At 39.2% G+C, this 24,166-nt stretch overlaps 2 protein-coding genes across 12 annotated transcripts in view; both read right to left on the bottom strand.

The window, feature by feature from the left end:
• IMPG2 (interphotoreceptor matrix proteoglycan 2) overlaps positions 1-9,794 on the bottom strand; it is a 60,452-nt gene extending 50,658 nt beyond the window's left edge. For 4 of the 5 annotated variants that reach the window (XR_008820015.1, XM_056327324.1, XM_056327323.1 and 1 more), the window contains exons 1-2: positions 5,351-9,794; positions 3,766-4,026 (exon numbers count right to left, since the gene is read on the bottom strand). Coding sequence is in view for 4 of the 5 variants with exons in the window: in XM_056327324.1 (XP_056183299.1) it covers positions 3,766-4,026; positions 5,351-5,429 (340 nt within the window). In the remaining variant the exon portion in view is untranslated. The remainder of the gene's footprint in view (positions 1-3,765; positions 4,027-5,350) is intronic. The other variant, XM_056327325.1, reaches the window with a different exon arrangement.
• A 146-nt stretch (positions 9,795-9,940) lies between these two features.
• The window catches only part of SENP7 (SUMO specific peptidase 7), a 44,826-nt gene continuing 30,600 nt past the window's right edge, over positions 9,941-24,166 (bottom strand). For 6 of the 7 annotated variants that reach the window (XM_056327328.1, XM_056327330.1, XM_056327329.1 and 3 more), the window contains 9 exons: positions 23,064-23,180; positions 21,400-21,519; positions 19,144-19,236; positions 18,063-18,274; positions 17,596-17,648; positions 17,265-17,302; positions 16,976-17,044; positions 14,711-14,861; positions 9,941-12,212 (listed from right to left, as the gene is read on the bottom strand). In XM_056327328.1, coding sequence (XP_056183303.1) covers positions 12,075-12,212; positions 14,711-14,861; positions 16,976-17,044; positions 17,265-17,302; positions 17,596-17,648; positions 18,063-18,274; positions 19,144-19,236; positions 21,400-21,519; positions 23,064-23,180 — 991 coding nt within the window. In that variant the 3' untranslated portion in view covers positions 9,941-12,074. Of the gene's footprint in view, positions 12,213-14,710; positions 14,862-16,975; positions 17,045-17,264; positions 17,303-17,595; positions 17,649-18,062; positions 18,275-19,143; positions 19,237-21,399; positions 21,520-23,063; positions 23,181-24,166 lie in introns of those variants that run through there. The other variant, XM_056327334.1, reaches the window with a different exon arrangement.

Here is a 24,166-nt window from a genome sequence, read left to right as displayed (position 1 = left end):
CTACCTTGCAATCCTTACCTTGTTTCTGTTTTACTGGCTAATTCATCTTTCAAGGCTACTACAGTCCTCAGCCACCTACCAGCAATTTACACGAAAGGAAACAGAGATTCACTGAATTGTCTACATAAGGTGACTGGTCACAACACATTTTGGCCTGAGTGGGTGTGGCTGTTCTTCATATAATAATTTTTATTTAACAGAGACTTGGGCTACCAGCTCCCTGTCAGCAGTAAAGAATATTATTCATAATCAACATTACCATAAACAACAGCACACTCACTGTCTGAAATCCCACTGCTAGATTTCTACAAAATATGTTTTGTGAAATCTCCAGCTGCCCATTGGATGCACGGTCCTCATTACAACAGTCCAGCTATGAACCACCACTACATTCACACGACTGTTCCAGCAGCAACTATAACATTACTAACATTTAAAAAGACGTGTGTTCAAAACACTAAGACCCAAAACCCACAGTACCACTCTGTGAGCATCTATGACTGATTTCCATCTCTATATTCTAACAAACTAAATACCAAGCCAGCCAACAGCAGCAGCCTCCATATACAGCTACGAGAGATGCAGAGGCTGTATCATACTGGGGAGTACAGAGACAATCATAACCCCAGATTCGTCTCAAAAGAGACTGAAAATAGTATCTTCTGCTAATGCAAAACTCTGTTCTGCAATGAGATTGACTGGAGGAATAAATCAGCACTTCAGAAATCAGTCTTCTAAGCTGCAAGTGTAGAGAAACAAGTACAAGAACACCCCTATATTCTTGGCTGGTGCTTCTGACTGTGACAACAATAATGACTACCAGTGAACAATCATACCATTACTTAGACTTTCATATGCTGAAGGGTGCTACTGCTGTTTTAGAAAAGAATTATTTTCTCCCCAGATTCCTGTATTTTGCTGCCCTTTGATTTTTTATGTTTTATTACGTATTTATCATATCTATCTTGTATGTTTTTAAGGCTAAAAATATCCAGATGTAGTCTAAAAAAAACCAAAACTATACACTTTTAAGCCTACAGCTATATGACGTAAGCATTTAAAGCCTATGACAGGAAATGTTTGTCTGACTAACTGACTAACAGCGGCTTTAGCAAGCTAGCAAAAGTAAATAAAGCTAGGAGCTACAGATAGATAATTATATACCCACCTGTTTCCTTCTATGGTAGATATAGATAGAACAATCAATCTGGATAATCAGCACATGCAAACTTTGTTTTTCTAACAAGCTCTTATATTAAAACAGCAATCAAGTTTTCTTTCCATGGTAGTGCCACTGTTTCTTGCTGATAGTAAAGTAAAACTAAGGAAAGAATAGATTGTATTGAAATCAAAAGATCAAGTATGGGATAGTAAAGTCACTCCTTACTTCAACAGATACAAAATAAAAAGATTCTAAAAACGCAGACCGAGATTGAAAAATCAGCAGATTCTGTGTACCTTCACATTTATCCCCTTGTGGGGTCAGTTATTTTTCTAGGCACTGATAACAGCTGGTCTCTGAGTGTTCATCAGCAACCATACTCTTTCCTAGGACTATTTTTTTAACAGTTCGAGACAAAAAAGTCCATCTCACTATTCTAACACCGTAGTGACTCATCTAGCCAGTAAAGACATGGTTTCAAGAAAAAGCAGGTATATAATTCAGTAACACTCAAGGAACAGCTTTACTGAGAATGAAAGTTAAGAACGTGTGGTGGGTTGACCCTGGCTGGACGGCAGGTGCCCACCCAAGCTGCTCCATCACCACCCTGCTCAGCGGGATGGGGAGAGAGAAGGTAACAAAAGGCTGGGGATGGAGATAAGGGCAGGGAGGGCTGCGAGGGGGATATCTGCTCCCCTGGGGGCCTCCCGGGCTGGGGGCACAGCCTGCCTGGCCAGGGGCTCCCATGGGCTGCCGGGGGGTCTCTGCTCCGCACCTGGAGCTGCTCTGGTCCCCCCCCCCCCCCCGCCTGGTGCCCGCGGGGCTGGGGCTCTCACACGGCCTCACTCCGCTCCCTGGCTGCAGTTGCTGTTGCACAGGGTTTTTCCCTTTCTCAAATATTTAAAGGCGAGTGTTGTGTTGGGTCTGTCTTGGCGCCAGCTGGCATGGGCTCCATCAGACATGGGGGAAGCTTCTAGCAGCTTGGAAGCCCCCCGCTACCAAACCCTTGCCACACAACCCCAATACACAACATGACCCACTCTCAGCTCAGGAGCATTTACTCAGGATGTGATTAAGTAGGTATCACATCATCTCACGGTGCTGTGCAATCCTGCTAACAGAACTAAGATGACAATGCTTGAACTGAGCTTGCTCCGCTTGCTGCAAAAGAAAGTCACCTCTGCTACTTGCAGAGATCTTTTTCAAAGTTTTAAGTTAGAAGTGCTAAGGGTGGTCATGGCATCTCTGCTCAAGAAATCCTTGCAGATTGTGGAAGCCGTAAGTCCAGTAGGGCAGCAGATGGCCTAGGTGGATTTTTGGTTCAATCTAGGATCATTAAGTTCTAAATAAGCTTTTACAACCTAAGTTACAGATTTTCCTTCTCTATTAGCACTCACACTTCTGCTTACTTGGTATTGCCCTTACGTACCCCCCTATCACAGATAACTGAGGGATGGCTGCATTTAAAGCACATCATGTGGATTCATTTTGAGCAACACAAGGAACAGTTGAGCGTCACTGGGTAGACATAAACAGGAAGCTGCCAAAGCCTGTCAGACTGTCTGCGTGACCATCAGCGTTGACATCCCTTCCAAGCTAGGTACAATTCATATTTGAATGAGGCTCTGATCCCACACAATTCCTCTTTCTTCTCCATATACACTCTTTATGTTTACTTTTATGCAGACGCTCAGGTTTTTACTCCCAGCTTTGATTGTTTTTCACTGCTGTAAGTGAATAAATCGAGTTACCAGTGGGAGTTTCTTCTGTAAGCAGTCAAGAGTCTCATTAAACATGAGTCTATGATGACCTTTCCTTCTCCTTTAAGTGACAGTAGCTCTTTCCCATTTCACCATTTATGTGCAATCACATTAAGACAATACAAATTGTTTGAATGCTACAATACAGATGCACACGAATACTAGTGCTACACGACCTCAACGCCCCATCCCAATGTTGTCAGCCAGAAGGGTTTAAAATACATCATATTGCTGTAGTATTTCATCACATGAAAGAAGCTGTTACTGGGGATATTTCAGCTTTCCAGGGAGTACTCTGTCACACCAACTTCCACATCAGAAAAGAAAGCCTTCATCTCCATTATGTTACAGCCTGACATGCAGAGACTGGCTTTCCAGGCAGAACACACTACGCTTTGCACAACCAGCCGTAGTCAAAAGTCACAGGGTTGAGACATCAATGTCTCAGCCTTGACTCTTTTCGGAAAGACCCCTCAGTGAATTCTACTAGTACTTGAAGAACACTAAATACAAACAAGCTTTGTCATTTAGCTAACCTGTATGTAACACTTATTTTTCTTAGCGCCCAAATTGTTCTACGAGATAGGGTTAGTAATTATTAAACACTAACTTTGGTTTCAGAAACTGAGATTTTTTTTTTATGATATTTGACTATAACTAGAAGATTATTTTTTTTAGCTCCGAACAGCTCTCATAAGGAAGATTATCATAGAAAACTAAGTTTCTTGGCTAATAATGTACTTCCTGTGGCCTGGCATTTATTATGTTTAAAAGCCTCATCTATTATTTTTTTATAAATAAGTGTTCTTTACCCAATTACTCATGAGATGTACAATCACTTACCTCTGAGCTTGAAATACTTCAGATGGTTGGCAATAGCCTGCTCAACAGATTCATCAGGACAGATCTTAACTCCACTGGGAAACAAAATGGACCGCTTCCTTCGTAATAGCAAACGCTTGTTGAACTGTTCAGCCTCCATGATGCCATTAAGCTTTTTCAACTCGGGAGGCAGAGAAGGGTTTGCCAGCTGCCAGTCACTGAGCTGAGGGGCTGGTGAAACACCTTCAGCCTGTTCTCCTTCTGTAGCTGAGTAACCAGCTGCTGTGAAGTTAAAACCACACATAAATTTCTCAGATGAGATACTGATACAATCATGTATATCTCGATGCCATTGCTCTGGTCTCTGAAGAACATAACTGCTTCTTTCTGTTAACAAGAACCTGTCTGCATGACTATAGTATTATAAACAACCTTAAGCACACTTTACAGCAGCCCATCAAATGGTAACACAACCTAAAGGTCTAACCCTTTGAATGCTAATATTTTGGGTTTAACTTCCCTTCTGCAGTTTGGATTAAGTCAATGGTCTATATTTGTGAATAAACATGTATTTAGAAGCTTTCAGGGTGACAAATTAATTAACAACTCCCCTTATTCCATACTTTCTTTCCACAAGAAACACTTATATCCCTTGCAAAAAGAAAGCTGCTTGAACTGACAGCTAGCAAGTACACCTTGCACCACCATGAGATAGGTCTCTACTGGACTGGAGCAGGGAAAAAAAAAACCAAAAGAAAGAAAAGGGAAAAAAAAAGGGGGGGCTCATCAGCTTTAAGTTTTTTTTTAAATATCCTCTTACGTTAGTTATTCCATATCACGCCAGAGAGAACTTTACAGCTGAGGGGAGAATGTGTCTATTTGGTTTTAGTCTGACAGTAATTTCTCTGTCCTCTACAGTCAGCAGTCAGCATTAATTAATTCCACCTTCTTCTTCCCACTTTTTTGCCAGAAAACATGCTTGAAGAAGAATCACAATGAATCATTTATTATGAGAAAGAACAGTAATAAGTACATGACATTTTTCATCCCACAGATTATGAGCTTACTCTGCAACTTCAAAGTCAAGAGTACTTTTTGACTTCAATGCCTGAAAGATGAAGAGCTGGATTATTTTGATGGTACATTAATAGTCGGCTCTAGTGCACAAGACCACCACAGATGGTACATCAAAGGGAGAAGAGAACATCAAAAAAGGTCATGGCAAAAGCCCAGCCTTTATCCAAACTAACACATCTTCAGTGTCCATAAGCAGAAGACAGAACCTCACTTTTTAAGATTTAATACAAAATTATTAAAGAAAAAAGCACCAAGTAAAAAACTTAGCAGTATTTAGTGTCTCTCAAAGGTGGAAAATCTTGCTACATTCTACACTCCAAACAACACAAGTGTACAGTAAAACTGTCCTTTCCTCCTGGAAATCACTCAAATGCTCCATATTTACACTGATATCACGGCACAGATTTGACCAAACATTTCTCTGTATTAGCCCCCTTTGTTATAATTAAAGCAGAGAAGTATCTTTATTTCTACATACTACCATAAGTAAACTTTGAAAACAGGAATATAAATAAGATTTCTGCATTACCTGCAACTATTTGAAGATAGCCTTTAATCATTCCCAAAAACAGAAGGCAAAGAAAAACTTTGCAAATGAAGCCAAACATAATTATTTTTTCCAAAAATCCAGTATGCAATTAAAAAAAAAAAAAAAAAGAAAATCCCTTTTAACAAAAGAGCTGTTGTCTCTAACGTATCCTTGAACCAACCAAGAGCATTTTCCTTCTTGAAAATACCTTGATGTCACATATAATAATTTTTCAAAAAAAAATCAGGTAAAAAAAGTCAACCAAGACATCCTGGGAGTGTTCTTTTCAAAGACAGTATTCCGCTTGAGTGAAGAAACAAGAAAAGGAGACGGAAGTAAACTCCTTGGAGCTAGCAGATGGACTAAGACAATTTTTTAATTTTAATCTGGCCAGCTAAGCTCTTTACCAGAGCTTGTCATACCATTAACAGACAATCCAAACAAGGACAGCACCTTTCACATTTAATTAACCATGTTTTTTCATTGGCCTTTCAATTTCTGCCCTTTTTAAAGATCATGCTGACCACAAAACATCAGGGGAAGCATGCTAGTCTCTGGTGGAAGGTCTCAGTGCATTTTGCCTGCTGCTTGTAGAAATATATATATCTAAAAACACACTGAAACACCAGGGCATATGCAAATAACACCAAAGCAACCTTCCTGCAGGACTGTTTATTCTGGTGACAGAGCAAGTACAGCCCTGCTGCCTGAGTCTGCGCTGAAGGAGAAAATCTTGTGCTGTTACACCACTGCCCCTCGCATCCCAGAAGCAGTGCTTCCCCCAGAGATAAAGCCAGGGCAGCTGCGATTCTTTCATCTCTCTCAGGTATTACCTGACATGAGCAGTAGGAACAAATAAGTACAGCTACGTGAAGAGATGATCAGATAAGAAGAACTGCAGGAAGGGCAGCACTCTCGGCTACCCTCCTGCCCAGGGTCAGCTCATCGCAGAAACGTGTACAGAAGCCACCCTGCAATGGCAGACTGCATTCAGACCACTAGAAATACCCCATCAGTGCCGTCTCCTGGATGGCATTACTCAGGACTTGCTGGTTACTGCGTTCAGATCAAGCTAAGCAAAGTGTCGATTTGTCTGAAGTGACTATTTTTGGTAGTGGTTTTGCATAAATATTTCAAAGCTGGATTCCCAGAGCTTCCCAGATGATAGCCTGCAGAGCATTTGCACAGAGCTCCTTAGGTATACAGCTCTGTCTCCTCTCTTCTCGCTGCTCTGCTGAACTCCCAGCAATTAAGATAACTGATAATTCCTGATATTACACACAGGACACTCACAGGACTCCAGTAAAACCACCTTTGCTTTTAGGCTCTTCCTACATCTAACAGATGTCTTCCAACATCTAACAGATTCCAGTTGATTATTTTCAAAGCAAGATATTTTCCTTGGGTTTTTCCCCACAGAACTACTAAATTACACTTCAAGTGAAACTACTGAGCTCATCTAACACCTGCAAACAGTTTTCTTAGAATCAGACATTTTGGATCTATCAAATCGGCACTGCTCACCTAGGCTGGCTCTGCCCAGCTAACTACAATACTGGCAGCAGCACTGAGCACAGCACGCCACACCGCAGCTGTAACTTGAACAGTCCCAATGATATGAGGCACAGGAACAACACTGCACTGGTGCCCATAAACTGTTTCGAAGTCCTATTTGGCATTGCTAGGTAGACAGAGCAACTTTAGAGGCTAGCTTGGGTACCTTTGTTATGATCTGAGATTCAACACCACAGACCTGCCTTTTTTTTTTTTAATCCTCTGCAGACTGGTGCTTTCAATGTCATGAATGGTTTTGCTATAATTACCCTGCAAAAATGCAACTGAATCAAGATTAGAAATACTATAAACACAAAACCAAAAGCTAACTTACCTCAAGAATGCATGACAACTAATACTTTTAGAGAAATCTCTCAGAATACACGTGTTTCAGTAAGAGTATGAAAGCAAATTAAAAGTTTTCAGATTTATGGAATTGCTGGTTTTTTCATCAGTGAAGTTCTCAAAGATACTCAGAACATGAACAGTATAAAACCTAGCCGCTTTGAATCTGTCAAAATTTTCTATGGTATGGCTATGTCAGCTTCTGTGTGACAAAACACTTTAAATATTTAAATGTTTATTAATATTAGCTCAAGCTATCGATTTCAAATTGAACAGTGATTTCAGTACTGAAACTTAGATACACAACATCTGAAAGTCTCCTACACTTATGACAGCAAAAGGTGTCACTAAAAGCACAACCAGCATTTGAAGTTTCTTAAAACAAGCAAAACAACTCTTGAAATAGATTTCCAAATAACCTTGGAAAATTAACTCCTCCTTTGATTTGACTAAAGCCTCTACAGTAATACCTTGCATCAGAAGATGCATGGCTCTTCATTTCCTGTAGCCAAATGGTATCTGCTCAAAAGCACTCAGGAAAAGTATATTCTTGCTGAGAGAAAAAAGGAAAGTATAATCCTAGTGCCGTAACACGCCAAGGTCACATCCGTATCTCTAAAACTAAAAAGATAGCTTTCTGACAATTTGTATTTCTGAAAAAAAAAAAAAAAAAAAAGGACATGTGCTTTCCTATAGCAAATGTGATTGGCTGAATCTTAGTTCTCTACAAGGTAATGGTCACTAAAATTCTGCTACGGCACGCATACTGTTCTAAATAATTTGTTTTTCAAATGCAATTTATTCAAAAAGCTAAATACACTAATCTAATTAAATATGCAAAATAAAGGTATGCTTTAATGAAAATGCCTCTAATGAAGAGCCACATGATGGTAGACACTCCTTATCCCCAAGCTCACACAGCTTAACACCAAGATTATAAATTGTCTCCTGTGAGTGGACCTATAGCAACTGACTTCGTAGCATTTGATGGGATTCACCAACAAAATTCTCCATCAGTTTAGCTGAGACAATTAGGTTAGACAAAAGCTTTTAACTTTTTCAGTTTCTGTGGGTGCTGTTGCCAAGCATTTCACCACTGACTTTTCGCTTTTGCCCCTGAAGAGTTCTCTGGCGAACCGTCTCCCAAGAACAAGCAATGTCTGAGGCTGTTCAGCCTTCCAGCGGAGCAAATTCAGCCCACCATAGCTTGTCATACCGTCACCTCTCCGTCACGTAGTATTGTAAAGTACTTGGAACAGAAAAATCAGGAAGCGAGGTCAACCAAATTAATCTAACGCTTCATTATCTTGCTCTGTCCATTAGTATAAACCTATCCTCAACATTCCTCCTTTTCTGAACCATTGATAAGTATCTCTTACCTTGTTCAACAGTCAAAGATGATCCCAGTGCCTGTGACTTCATCTTTGAACAGCGTTTCCAACTTCAATTTGGTTGGACAGAATTAGTGCTGTTGGTCTTGGTTTTATTTGACCATCAATGGAAACATTTTCAATCCTGAGATCTTACAAATCTCATTCTACAATTCCTGCTTTTCCACCAAGAAACCAGTCTTTTTTTGAGGGGTTGCCAGAAGCAATATTCTGTTTCCCTGTCGTAATCAAGATAAAAGTGTTACTATTGTAGTTGTTGAGTTTTTATTGTTTTTTAAGCGTAGTACTTACCGAGTGCTGCAAGCTCATTTCAGGGTCAAATTCCAGGAGGCAAGTCCCACAAAAGGACACAGATGGACTGCAATGAATCTATGCCTGCAGCTCCAGAGGGAAAACACAGCAGTGCACAGATAGTTTTTAAAAAGCACACCTGCAGTTTCATGATTCACTTCTCCAGTTCTTGATGAAAACTAGGGTTAGTTGGTTGTTTTGGTTGTTTTTTTTTCCTGGAAGATTTACTTACTAGAAGTTACTTCTCATTCACCTCGCTTCTTGTGTCACGCTTGCCAACAGTACCTTAAACAGATCTCAGATTTATTTCTTCATGAAGGACAGTTTCTGGTCCCAGACAGCCAGAATGTAGCAGGTTTTTTTAAAGAAATTGATAGCTATATTTAACACTGAGTACAATTCATTGCTTTGAAACCATAATTACACAGCATAGGGTACAGAGCCTTACAAAGATTGGTTTGCTTGGAAGTACCATGCCACCCACCATTTCAGTTAAACAGGGATTAATACAGGGAATGGAGATGCAGGAGATAATGCAGAAAAGTCTCTGAGTCAGTCTGGCGCCATATACATGCCAAAAGTTAACTTTGGGCAGTTCTAGCAAATAAAAAGGAAAGCATGAAGGTACCTGGAGTGCAACTTTTTTCACAGACACTTCCTAGCACTCACCACGTACCTGTTAAATGCAAATGGCTGGAATGGGGTGGGTTGCAGATGGTGGTCCCAGGCACTTCCCAGGCTAGTCATTCAGGCTGTCGAGACTGTTCACCTAGCTACAGAAAACTCTAAGGCTTTTGAGTCAAAAAGCAGCCTTGCTTGCCACCAGAAGCTGTGAACTAGCTGCATGCCTTTATAGGAACCAGAGAACAAATCCTCACTTTGATAGAAATTTGGGTTAAGAGACACATACTGTGTGTATACCTTAAAAGCAGTACAATGGCCCACCTTAGGCTTACCACACTGGATATTTGTGGCAGCTGGGAAAAGAATGGTAACAGTCACATTCAGCAACTTCTGGAAATAATTTTAATATCAAATGTATTGGCATTCTCACAGCTCATATCTAACAAATCTACAAAGGCAATCCTTCAGTGTTATAAAACCAATTTATAAAAGTTTATACATGACTTTTGCTTTTAAATATTTATAAACCAGTCAATCTAAAAAAGAATTAATTACTTCATGATAAAAACTTACATTACTGCAAGAAAAAGCCCAAACTATTTTTCTTAAGGGAATACTGAAAATATTCATCAATTAAAAAGGGCACATATTTCTGCATTTTATCTTTTATCTGTCTTACAATAAATACACAGATTATCCCTGTAAGCAATGCTGATGTTGTGATTTAGGTGTGAAAGCCAAAAAAACTCTGGGATGAGGGGGACAGATGCTGCTGAGGGAACAGTGACAATCTGTGGAATTAAAGTGTAAACAAAGACAAAAAACATACAGTAATTGTACTAGGCTCTTCACAGCTACACAGAAGGTAACTGCAGTCAGCAAATTATTTTGGTTTAAAATTGTGTCTCTTCCAGAAAGAATGTTTCCTGGTTTGAGAAACAACTGTGGGTGGGGGTTTTTTTGGATGACTGTACAGAACCTGAAGTAATAACTGGATTTTCCAAACGCTAGATTTCGAAGCTGTGTGGAGGGAAGGGGCCCTGAGAATTCTGCAATGCCATAAAAATGTTCACATGTATGCATTGCCCTCAGATTTTTACCTTGACTCTCTACCCTACTCCCAGCGCTGAGAGTTCTGGTTTTGTAGATATGTTTGACAGGTGGTTTTGGTGGTTATCCAACACATGGTCCTTCTGAAGGGTGCGATGACACTTAAGATGATACTTAAGTTTACTTACAGTGGGGAACGGGAGAAAGCATCCTCTTAAAACAATCAACTTCTACCATGCAGTAACCATAGAAAAAAGTGTGTATGTCAAAATGTTATTAAAGCTTCACGTGATTGCTGTTTGAGGGAAGACTACGTAAGTATGCATTAAGACAATGATAAACTTGTACTAGATTACTAAATCAAGTCTCGAGTTCAAACACTCAAATATTCAGGCATCTTTACTCAATTCTCCTGAGCAAAGTATAAATCCTGCTTGCGCTATGGAAATTACGTATCTTAAAGAAATACTATATAGAACATAATGAACTTTTTGAATGAAAATGGCCTTTTTTTTTTTAGTAAAACACTTCAAACTTTTGAAGTTCTGAGCCAGACCCTGCTTGCCTTTCTAAAGTGATGCCCTAAGATTTGCAGGAGTACCTCCCCAAAATGAGGCGAACAGCATTAAAAGTCTACTGCCTACATGTATTGTACTGGCACGTACTGGGAGAGCAAAATTTCTTCTAAAACTTGATAAGGGGAAAAAAACCCCCAACCCTTTAAAAAAATCCACTCTTGACTTTAAAAGATTTTAACAGTCACTCTCAAACAAATGTCTTCCACTCATGGAAATAATTTTTTATGATTAAAATGCTAGGAAGGGAAAAAGTAGAAATAAAAAAAAATCAAAACTCAGCTGCCTCAAATCTTGGCAGAATATTCTGACACATGCAGAATGCTTCTGTATATAATCAGAAACAAAACAAAAAATACATCTCTAAAGAGAGTCATTATTAGATCCTTAAATTAAAACAATACATAGTATTTGTTCTATCTGTATGAGCTACAAGATAAAGAGACACACAGTGTAGGGTCAAAATCCTGTCTTCAGGCCTGACTCCTACACGATCACCCACGATTACATAGAATTGTAAAGAACAGGTTCCAAAAGATAAAAATATTTTTACATCCTTGTGGCACATACCTGTATGCAGCTTTCGTATTCCAAGTAAAGAATCAATTGGCATTCCATATATATTAGCTTTAACTTACATATTTACACTTTTATCTACAACCTTCTCCTCCCCTCGCCCCCCCCAGCAATTACACTCTGTGACCACACAACTCAAGTGAAAAAAAAAAAAATTCTTTAAATAAATTCACACTGAACAAAATACTTCTTGTGGTTCTTTTCCCCCCCTCCCCCCTTCTTCCTTGCAAGGCAGCAAAGAGTCCAAACGCTGTTAAGGAGAGTTCGAGTTACTTTACTCAACAATGTTCTTTGCCAGGTCTGGCTTAATTAGATTCATTAGCTGCTGCTGCCACTATGCTGCTGAAAGTGCAGTTGCAAGATCAGGTCTCTGATTTCTTCTCTTTTGCTTCTGATCACCTGACGAGGGAACCACTTCTCCAGATGCAGTGGCTGTTCAAAGTTAACTATGGGATTCTGGTAACAGAAAACAGAGGATTTGCAGCATGAATTTTCTAAAGCAACCTTCAAAAAGAAGTTAAAACCCTTCCATTACTGCTGAGACCAAGGAGGCACAAACAAGTTTCAATGAGCAATGACAGGCTTCAAAGTCAAATTCTAGTTCCTCCATAGTAATCACAAACATACATACCCTTAACACAAACTATTCAATCGTAAACAGCAAACACGTTATCACCACTTCTCTTAAAGATACATCAGTATAAGCACATACTCAAGGCAGATTCCACGTATTCTGATACAACTAGACACACTCTCAATATCTAACAAGGGACAGATGCACTTCTGTCAGAGAACACACACGTACAATCACACTCTAGGGAAGGATCACGCATAAAGCAGTTAAGCCTGCTGAGGCTTTGCTGCCTCAGGCACATGTTCTTCTGTCACGAGCTGGTCGGTCTGATAGAAGACAACAAAGCAGCAAGGACACTGCTAAACAGTTTTAGCAGGACATGAGAAGGGGAGAATTCAGAACAAAAGACGACCGTAAATTGAAATGGCTGAGAGATGCTAGCAGCTTTCGCAATAAGACCACAACACCACATCTGATTTACCAAAGTCTTTTTTCCTCTTTCCCTCTTCATTCTTTTGCCATGCTTATATTTCACCTTCTCCTTCCTTTGAATAAAGTAATATATGGTAACATATATTACAGGACAACCACCTTGTCCTGGCCTTGCTTCTGCAAGCAGAACATCACCCCAGTTAGGGAATGGGCAGTTCAAAAGCATTAGTAAAGAATTTCATTTTCCACCTACACAAGAACTCAACCCACCCATCACAGAATCACAAATGACCTTCTGGGGGTCATCGGTTCCAATCTCCCTGCTCAGGCAGGGCCACCTAGAGCTGGCTGTCAGGACCATGTCCAGACAGCTTTTGAAGATCTCCAAGGAGGGACAGTCCACAGCCTCTCTGGGCAAAGTGTACCAGCATTTGGTCACCCTCACAGTAAAAAAACCCAACCAAACCACGACAACAAAAAGCACTTCCTTATGTACAGAGGGAACCTCCTGTGTTTCAGTTAGCAGCCTTCGCCTCTTGTCCTGTCACTGGGCACCACTGAAAAGAGAGGACTCTGTCCATTTTGCACTGTCCCTTCAGGTATTTGAACACAGAGACAAGATCCCCCCCTAAGCCTTCTCTCAGAGTCCAAGCTCTCTCAACCTTTCCTCATAGAAGAGGAGCTCCAGTACCTTAATCATCTTCGTGACCCTTTCCTGACTTGCTCCAATAGCACAGGCCTCTCTCATACTGGGGAGAGCAAAACTGGACAGAGCACCGAGGAGAGGGGATCACCTCCCTCAAACTGCTGGCAACATTCCTCTTAATGTAGACCAAGATACTGCTAGCCTTCTTTGCCACAAGGACACACTGCTGGCACATGTTCAGCTTGGTGTCCATCAGAATTCCTTAGGTCCTTTCCAGCAGAGCTTCCTTCCAGCTGGGTGACCCCCTGCAGATATTGGTGCCCAAGGTGGTTATTCCCTGGGTGCAAGACTCTACACTTCTTGTTGGACTTTATGAGGTTCCTGTCAGCCCATTCTCCAGCACCCTGGGATTCTTCTAAACGGCAGCACAGCCCTCTGGCATTGTCAGCCATTCCCTCCCATTTTTGTGTCAGCTGTGAACTTGCTGAGGGTGTACTCTGCCCCAACACCCAGATCATTAATAAAGATGTTAAACAGGACTGGACCCAGTATTCACTCCTGGGGTACACTGCTAGTTATTGGTCTTCAACTAGATTGCCTGCCATTGATCAACACCCTCTCGGGAGCCATCCAGTTAGCCAGTTTTCAATCCAACTCACTGTCTACTCATCCAGCCCATAATCCATCAAGCTTCTCTATGAGGATCTTATGGAAGGCAGCGTCAAAGGCATCACTGAAGCCCAGGTAGGCAATATCCACTGCTCTTCCCTCATCTACCACGCCAGTCATTTCATCATAGAAGGTTATCAGGTTGGTCAAGCAAGATTCCCCCTGCCTTTGTAAATCCGTGCTGACTGCTCTCAATCCCTTTCTTGTCCTTCACATATCTGGAAACAGTTTCCAGGGTTAGTTGCTTCATCTCATTCCCAAGGATCAGGGTGAGGATGACCAGCCTGTCACTCCCCGGTCCTCCTTCCTGACTTTTTTGAAGACAGGAGTGACACTTGCTTTCCTCCAGTCCTCTTCTGATTGCCACAACCGTTCAAAGATTACACAGTCAAGCAACATTAAACTACAACGTCAGAAATGTTTGCCAACATACACAGATGAGAAACTGTGCTGCAGATACAAAGACCCTGGGCCACTACTTGAAGTATGGGGTTTAGCTCCTATTCCTCAAATGGCTTTGAAACTTTTGAGGCTGAGCATCACAGCATTGTGTGTCTGGCTATTTCCCTCAGAAAGAGTTTTTTGGGGTTTAAGGTAATTTTGGAGAAAGGGAAAGGTAGTTTCCATTTGTACCTGGAGGAAGCTTTCCACATATTGCAGCAAATAGACCCCACAATCACTGCTGTTATCTTGTTTAGGCACTCTGGGACAGAGGTCCATCATTGTTGATTTATTGAATTCTCGCTGCGTTTTTCGTTTAGCTTCCCATTCCACTTCAAGGTACCTACAAAAGAAAGCAAACAGATTAAATACTTAAGAAACAACTCCCAAGCTCAGTGCATTTTGGGATACTACTCAATATTGTTCTGGAGCTGGCCAAAAAGCTATAATAGCTTTAAACGATTTCCTTCACAGAACCTGTCATAGAAACTCATACAAGAAAACACAAATTCCACTGTCCAATATTCCGTCATGCAGAGAATTCTCTACCACATAATATGCAATATACAAAACAGAAAGATGCATTAAGTTATATGAAAACAGTTGTTTGCATTGAGTTTCCTAAAGCTATTAGGGTAACAGGACATTTTTAGACCTTAATTAAAGGAAGAACTCAAGTAATCTTTCCTGGTTACCATACAGATTTTTCCTGGGTTCATCCTAGAAGGCCAGCAGTGTTTTTTTAACCTAAGCAAACCATTAAAGAAACCTTAGAATTCACCTTACAGAGTTACAATTGCACCAATATAACCCTTGCAAACCTACTAGTGTATAAAGTACATAAAAACTTGCTAAAAACCTTAAGCGACCACTTTGTTACTGATTAGGACTTATTTGTTATCAGGTTTTTCTCTTGTTCTTGTGTTTCAGTAGCAACTCACTGACCTCACATTCTGGGCTGGCCACGAATTTGGAAGAGGGTATGGAAAGCAGATGGGTGTGATTTTCAAAGGCAACACTTACCTATACTTCTCTGCTGATTTTAGTCAGTTACAAAGGCTCAGGGCTTGTGAAAATCAAACATGAGGTCTGACTTTAGGGAATAAAAAAATGTATACATTAACTCAGACCTTATGTTTGATTTCCAAAAGCCCCAAGTCCTTGCAGTTCTGAGAATAAAAATACGTATCAAACTCCCAAAATAGCTTTTGGGGAAAATAGCAACTGTGAAAAGAAGGCAAACATAAACTAATTCAAAGACGAAGAAACTTCAGTGAAGCACATTCCTTAGAAACTGCAAGAACCTGTGACTGTACACTTCATAATTTTGTGCAGCTGATCACTGCCCAAAACACCACAAAAATCAACTCAAGGAAATTAGAGGTTACAGAAGCCCTGCATCAGTTTCCTTAAACTTCTGCTTTCAGGGTGTAACTGCAAATTGAAGGAATAAGAGGCCTGCTTCCCAAACTTCCCTGATCTCACAACTCCATAAAACACCTCTTTGTTTTCAGACTTTTCATGACATCTTTCTGAACTCCAGGAAACCAGCCTCTCTGGAATTTCAACCCCAAGAGTAGCTCAAAGCACAGAGCACTATCTAGAGAAAAGATGTTTTCATAAAAATGTCTGATCCTCATCTAACCCTGACATCGTAATTTTGAAAGATTTACTTTTACAAGACGGAGGTACTATTTGGTTTAGGTATTTTTGGTCTTTTCAGTTAAGTGAATACAACAGAAAACAAAAAAACAATTCTATTTAGCTTCAAATATTTAATTTAGCAACTTCTAAAAAAGATCTTGATAGGTGTTAAAAGTCATCAGGAGTGTGTAAAAGTACTGGAAGTCTGAAGAAGTTCTTCCAATACTTACACACTTTTCACATAAAAGAATGTGTTTTTACTCTCACTTTCCAAAACAAATAATACCATTCCAATAAAACTATACTGACACATCAAGCTTTTAGGCAGCTTCAGTCTAGTTTCTGGTTTTTTGCAGATTGGTGGGAGTGGCTTTAATGCTGTAATTCCATAAGCTCCATCAAAATAATGATTATCAGCCCTCTGGAAAATAAATCATTTAGATTTCAAACTATAAATTTTAAAGAATATGGTTTTCTCCCCTTAAAAACACCTTCCATTATTGAACTGGAGGGGATTAAAGAAAAAAACCAAAAAAACCCAAAACCACCCCCCCCCTCTACTTTTAAGTTTTATTATTTTTTTTCAATTTCAAAAAAACCTGTCCACTTCACAATTTTTGCATTATATCTGGGCTGCAGAGCAAAGACAGGCTTTTCACACAAGCCTTGGTACTGCTATTACAATTTTCTTTGTAGTAAGCCTTTATGAATTTTCCTTTAGCATTAGAAATGTACACCTTAATAAAGTATTTTGAACATAGAAATAAGACCAGCAGCATCTCTTGTTAATAAATAAAAAATGTAGTTACTTACTCTCTCAAAACCTGAACTGTTTTCTGCACAGAACCAGCTTTCAAAGAATCTAAGATGAGTATACAAGGCCTGTACACAACAAAAACAAACAAATCACTGTAGTCTTCCATTATCAACACTACCAAAGCAAATATTTTCTTTGAATAGAGCTTAACAAGACCACCAATATCTGAACAAGTGTGGAAAAAGAAATGGACAAGTCCCTACAGCTGTGGCTTTATGACAAATAACAATTACTGCAGAATTTCTTCATATAATTTAATGATAATGTATGAAACCAGAAACATACCTTTTACAAATCTGCCTTTTGGAATTACTTAGGGAGATCTAAGAGAATAGAAAATAAAAACAACCTTAAAAAAATTACAGCAATTATAAACTCTAATGTCTTCATAGATTTAAAAGCCAAAGAGGCTCCTTTTTCAGAAACAGAGAACCTGATAAATAATTTTTAAAAGCATATGAAAGCATAGCATAGGCAACATAAGCAGGCTAAGGAGGACTTCAGGCTAATTCAAAGTGCCTTGCACATTGTAAAGGCCACACAAACATCGACAGCTGCTGCAAAAAAGATGATGCAAAATTACTCATTTCCCCTGTCAATACAAAAAGGCACTTACTCTAGAAATACCTGAATCCAGGACTGAAGCAGAAGCAGCGATTTCACTGCCACCTAGTGCAACAGAACAAATTAAAAAGTCTTAAATACTTCCTAACTGAAACATCTTAATTTTCAAATTCATTATTAATATTCAAAATACAACAGCAAAGTACAAACTAATTTTGCTTCCCTTCTCAACGTTCAAATAGCAGTTACTGAGGGCCTGCCTTCCTGGTAAAATTCTTACTAAAATCTAAGAAATTTCCACTCATGATGGGATCTAAGCCACTCATTTTACATGTTTCTTCCAGTATTTTCCAGAGTTGCAGACAACAAGAAGTCCTTGCTATGCATGGTAATACAAAAATGTATTGCATCCGTCTTGATGTGAAAGATACTTTTTAAGACATCCTATCCCTCCTTCAAGGATTAAAACACTATTAGAACTGTATATGGCTTGACATGATTTTCTTCTAGATTACCTACCTTTTGAGAAGAAACTTCTGTTAGCATCCATTTCTTCTTCATCCTTGCAGTTACCAGTAAAGGCCAACACTGAGCCAGTTGTAGGGTTCTCACTCTCTGACAAAAGCAGAGACTGTTGAGGCTGGTGATGCAATGAATTCTGATGGGGACAGTCCTCATACACAGCTTCTTCTAACCAAGGAAAACAGATAACTGCAATGTACCAATGAGACCTGCCCAGCAGTGGGGAGAGCGGGGGGAAAAAACGTCAAAACTGTATAACATTTCATTCTGAATAAAGGCTATGAAAAGTTTTATAACATCGACAGCTCATGGATAACTGTTCTGTGACACACAACCATCACTGCCATGTTCCTTCATGGCATCTCGTACTAATCCTCTCACTTTGCATTTTACTTTGCATGGTGGCATAACAGCAAAAATAAGCATCAATTTCTTTCAAAAAACCCAACCAACCCACTTCAGCAATTCATCAGTGTCTCGCCACCCATCCCACACCATAAAAAAAAAAAAAGGCAGCAGGAAAAATAAAATTATCTGTGCTGGTGATCCCAGTTTTGAATATAGCTGAAGGTACAGCATGCCTCTAGCCTCATCAATTTCTGCAGCTGTTTTGCATAAGTAACTCCCAATGCCTATTCAGTTTTACTCGAGTTTCCATGTGCAGGTCAGTCATCCAACGCGGCCAAGGCACAGACCATGGAAGTACTACCCCTGATCCATTAACGCTGTAAGTTGCTGTGATTTCTTTATAGAAATATTACTTAAGTGCAGAGGAATTATCATGATGACACACAAATTATTTTGAAAAACACATAAAAGCAATTTTCAGTAAAACAAAAAACAAAAAAAAAAACCTAAAAAAGACACAAAGTTTACTAAAGACAACCAAATAAAAAGTTTAATTTTTGAAGAGAATTCAAAATTACTCATCCCACACCTGTTACTTCTTCAGAATCTAATGTGTTAATTTCCAGTGATCCAAGCTTACAGCCATACATCTTTTTATCACCACAACATTCAAACATTTAAGTCTTTAAATAACAGAAAAGGTGTCTAAAAAAAAAAAAAACAGACTTACTCCTCATTCACAGGCACAAAGATATAATCTTTACTGAAGATGTTTATATGACGAGTCCATGTTCTTACTCTTCTGTGTCTTCTCTGTGCCACTCTGCAGAAACCAAATGACAATTGTAGTTCAGGTTTGTTCTTTTTTATTGTAGGAGTTCTAATCCCTATACATTCCTTTATCTTCCAAATCCCTCAATGGGTTTTTCATTTACTCTTGAAATTTCCCCATCAGAGAAAAAACAAATCAGCACACCATTAAGCCTAAGTGACTTAGAAACCATTTCTGAACTGTCTTAAACCCTTCTGGAAAAAAAATCATCAACGCATTTGAAAGGATTTCTTGCAGTTATTTGTCCAGTAATTATTATTTACTACACTAAATGCAAAAATCTCATCTAAACACAAGCCAATGTAAAAATATAGATCTATATCAATTTATAAACATCCATGAATTAAACTTCACAACACATTTGAAGGCCTGTCTAAATAACCTTATCTTCTGAAGGAAAAAGCTACATGTCTTGCAACACATCTGTAGCAAAGCCAGAACGGAAACAGATTCCTTCCAGCTCTGAGCTTTAAATGCTGGAGCACATTTAATTTTCAGTCCTACAGACATAAAGCATGAGGACAGGATACTAAATGAGTAAGAAAAATTTCAGAAATTCAGATTTTCAGCTTTCTTAGTTTGCATAACTTGAAACAGAAGCCAACAGTTCCCAGAACTGTTCCAATTTGATCTGAAAGCAAAGTGCACTCTACTCAGGAGACACCTTTATTACCATTCTGATTCCAGCCTGATCTGCGATTAAGAAACATAACTTCAGCATAGGACATAGGGGAGAAAAGGAGTGCAGAATGGAAAAACAGGCTGCTGTGGGACTCTGCATGGGCCAACGTTAAGTGAAGACCTGCTGCAAACTTCTGCTACGTAACTCTGGAAGACTGGGAAGAATGTATGTTTGCACCCTTGGAAAACACCTACAAAAGAAGCTTTCTCAATCTATTGCCTAAGCAGTGTGAAGAAAGGAAAGCAAAGCGTCTTTAAGTTGTCACATCAATTGAGATTGATTTCGTTTACAACGGTATAGAGCCCAATTTTCCACTGTCCATTTATCAAAAAAAGCCCAACAGAAACAAAAAACCAAAACCCAAACCACCTGTAATCACCAGGTAAGTATCTAAGCCCAAACAAAAACCCAGAATTTCCAAAGCTATCTCCTGATCCAGAGCAGCTACAGTCCTTGAAATATGGTGAACTGAGTGTCATTCCAGTTCCTCAAGAAGGTTACTGACAGTCCAGCCTTGTAAAAGGAATCAGATCAAGGCACAACAGCATTTTTAACATGGACAATTATGTCTCCATCTCAGAATTATCAGGGTCAGAAGACAGTAAAATAATGGAAGACACCCTCTCAGGCACAATTCCTTGAATTTTTGAGACATCTCTGAGAATATTACAGAAGTTGCAGGTTTTTTTACGTAGCTTTTGCCCAGCAGAGACTGTAACACAAGCAAGATGGCACACCTCTGTGCAGGTGGCCTCTTTTGCCAATAGAATGAAAAAACTGAGGATTTAATAGATAACTTCAAAGAGAAACACAAAAAAACCTTCTATCATCTGAATACTGAAAACAGAATGAAAGTTGCCAGCAGATCATCACTGTAAGTGAAGTGGCAGGGCAAGCTCTGCTCTCAAACATCAGTGTTGAGAAGGAACAGAAAGTGCGCTGGGCGTGGCCCTACCCTTTAGAGGGCCTTCGCTGGAAACACAAAGTGATACAGTGCTCTTGAGCTGTTAATGATACCTTTTTGTGAAACACTCCAATTCCAGTGTGCTCAAATGTTAAAACACAAACATGTAAACTTGGTGTGTGTGTTAGAAAATTTTCTTACTACAAATTTGGACAATAATTTATTACCGATATGTAAAATGAAATATGTGGTAAATCTAAAAATATTTTTGGAAGTGCAATTTCTTAAAATGATGCATACCTTGCAAAACTCTGAGTTCATGATTAAAAGATCAAAATACATAAATAATTGTCTTAAGTAAAGACTCAGGTCAAGTTGGAGAAAGATGATAATAATTTCAATGAAAAAACAGTATGCTTAAATTTTGAGTTACCACATTTATCCACTAATCCCTTGGAGAACACTGATTACTATTTTACGTGCAAATTAGAAAATGATCTGTGGAACTTCCAGGTGGCATAAATAGATAGCTTATTTCCAGTCATAATGCCATCCAAAATGAACTTACGAAACTTTGAGATCTCCCTCAGAGTTTTTTTCTGTTCTGGTCAGGCACTTATAGAAGAAACTACTAAAAATGTGTGTACGATCAGCAATATGTTTTGGCACCTTCTCCAACAAAAGGTATCTATAAAAGAAAAAAGAAGAAAATTTTAAAATTCCTTTTCTAGAAAGTACCATTACTTAGAAAAAAGGACAATTGTTTTAATGACTTAGAATACTCACATTACACTTGCTATCACTTGCCTTCACAGACGCTAATCATGCCAAACTTTTCTCTCTATTTTCAATATGCACATGGGTGGACATCATCAGAGTATGTAACAGCCAAGCAACTACTAAGAATGCAGTTATTTTTTATCTCAGATTTGTGCTCTAGTATTTATGCTTCTGAATTTGTTTTTAGAGCTAGGTTTCTAGTCCTTGCAATTAAGACAGGCTTCAAAACGTAGCCACGTATAAACCTATGGAGTGTTATACTCCTGTGTATACAAAAAGCATAGAACAGCTCAGTACTATAAATTGTCCCGTCTACTTGACCGTCACATGCATAACCTGTATAACACAAATATTCTACAAACACTCATTCCGTATGATTTTACTGTTGATCCTTTGGCTATAAACATCAGCTTGAGCTTGAGCGTTTCCTCTACCATCCTAGAAGGCCAAAGCTTTCACTGCAGACATCCTACACAATGTGTCTCCAGCTTCATCCAATGACTTGGGCAATACATGATATAGCTTGCAACACAACGAAAACTGAGAATGTGGGAAGTCTAACAAATTTAAAAAGCAGAAGGGTTTCTGCAATGATTGCATTAAATTCCATTATTCAAATCTTCCTTTTCTGGCGAGATGAAGCTACAGCTATTGAGAGGACCACACTGCATGATTTGTTTCTAGTTCAGAGCAAAATATAGGAGGCTTTACTGTAAATCCACATTGAAACGTTGGCTGGTACACGTTTCCCTTCCCACTCTTCTAGACAAGAAGTTTTAACTGACTTCCTATTGCTCACTGTTACTGCAGTCATGCCGGATGCCAAGCAAAATGGCATGATTGCAAACAACCTTCAAAAAGAGCCAGAATTCTGCTTAGGTTTAACTCAGCACAGGGAAAATAAACCTCAGCTTTAGGAAATGGTGGCCCACAATGCTGGTTCTGGAAAACTTCCTTTCACAAGCAACTTTTAGCAGTATGGCATGAAGCAGGTAAGCCAAGCACAACTTCCTCAAGAAGTATTTGCTCTGTTCCTTTCTGCAGCAGCTGTGCATCTGAAGAATTCCTCAACTCTTGCACAGAATAGCAGAGGATGCTCCACTTCATGGAAACTTAGTAAATGAACTGCTAGTACAGACCCTCTACTTTGTTCAACTGCTGCTTAAACCTGCTCAGCACTTTCTGTTCTGTGAGGTCACCAAGAAGCTTTTTTCCCCCAGCTATTCTGTCTGGATTATATCACAGCCCTTTAGAGGGACAAGAATAATGATACTGAAACAAATGAAACTGCTGAGAACACACAAAAGCTTTAAAAACAGTCCAACTTATAAATTCATCACATTGTTACTTCTGAAACTGTTGTATCCTATTTAGCAACCAACATTTACAGTAACACTCAAGTCCAGATCAAGTCCTACAAAGAGGGGTACAATTAAGGTTGTGTTTACTTACTTAAGATAGAAATCAATGATGACATCATTGAGAAACTTGCCATATTCTAAGCACTCTAGGTCTTCCCTTGTGACTCCCAGTCCTCCTTTGGCAGGTGGAGGTGGATAAACAATTAAACTAGAAAAAACAAATCACGTAACATTGACAAACTGTGTTTTACATGACATTCTTCTTAGCATGGCCATTCCACATGTTGAACATTTTCTAGAAAACCTGTTAGAAGTGGTAGTTCTCAAACCTGTTGACTAACTCAGAAGTACTTTACCATTTCTTCCTCCAACAGTTAAGTGTTACAAAACAAATATGCACCCCAACGCACACTGCAATTTTAACAAAAAAACTTTTGAAAAGGAGATTATTTTGTACCTTCATCTTGGTTTTCTATTATTGATAAAAGTAATTGACAAATGGCTATATAAAATGGGAAGAAATACTAGGGAACATATTCTCAAATGGTATGAATGAGCAGCGATTTCCTATTCATTAAGATGCCAATAAGGACTCCCACATTTCTGAGCAGGAAGCTTGGTTTTACTTACACACCATGCAGCATATGTACTCTAAGTGGTTTGAAACTGCCTGAGTTACCTCTAACGTTAGTATTTAAAATGTATTTTAAAAGCTCTAGATTAACAACCATGTTACTTAACTGGAACTATGAAATAAGCATTTTTGCTGTTGCAGAAACACAGCCAACTGCTATACTGTCAGTAAAAACAGTGACAACAAAAGGCAAGAGCTCCTAAGAGCAAATTACTTCACAAATGCTTGCCATACTAGGGGTATGAGGACTAACAGGCCAGCACAGACAGAACTGAGGCATGTCAGTGCTCCCCTAGTACCTTACTGCATTACACGTTTGTGTGTTCTTGTTTTCTAATGTCTTTTGTTAAACCAAGCTCCTGTACTAATTAGCAAATTGTATGACAAACAAGTTACAAACAGATTGAGTGTGGCAGAACAGTAAGAGAAAACATTGCTTAGATAAAAAAAAAAAAAAGGCTCATCTTAAGCTAGCAATACTTTTGCTGTGATATGGACCTAGATGGACACTCAGATGCCGTGAGGTCCCTACCCTCCCACTGATGAATCCATGACACGAT

This window comes from Falco biarmicus, chromosome 2, assembly GCF_023638135.1.
Source record: "Falco biarmicus isolate bFalBia1 chromosome 2, bFalBia1.pri, whole genome shotgun sequence".
Taxonomy (NCBI): domain Eukaryota; kingdom Metazoa; phylum Chordata; class Aves; order Falconiformes; family Falconidae; genus Falco; species Falco biarmicus.
The sequence above is the reverse complement of the archived record's forward strand: the minus strand, read 5'-3'. Positions and strand labels throughout refer to the sequence as shown.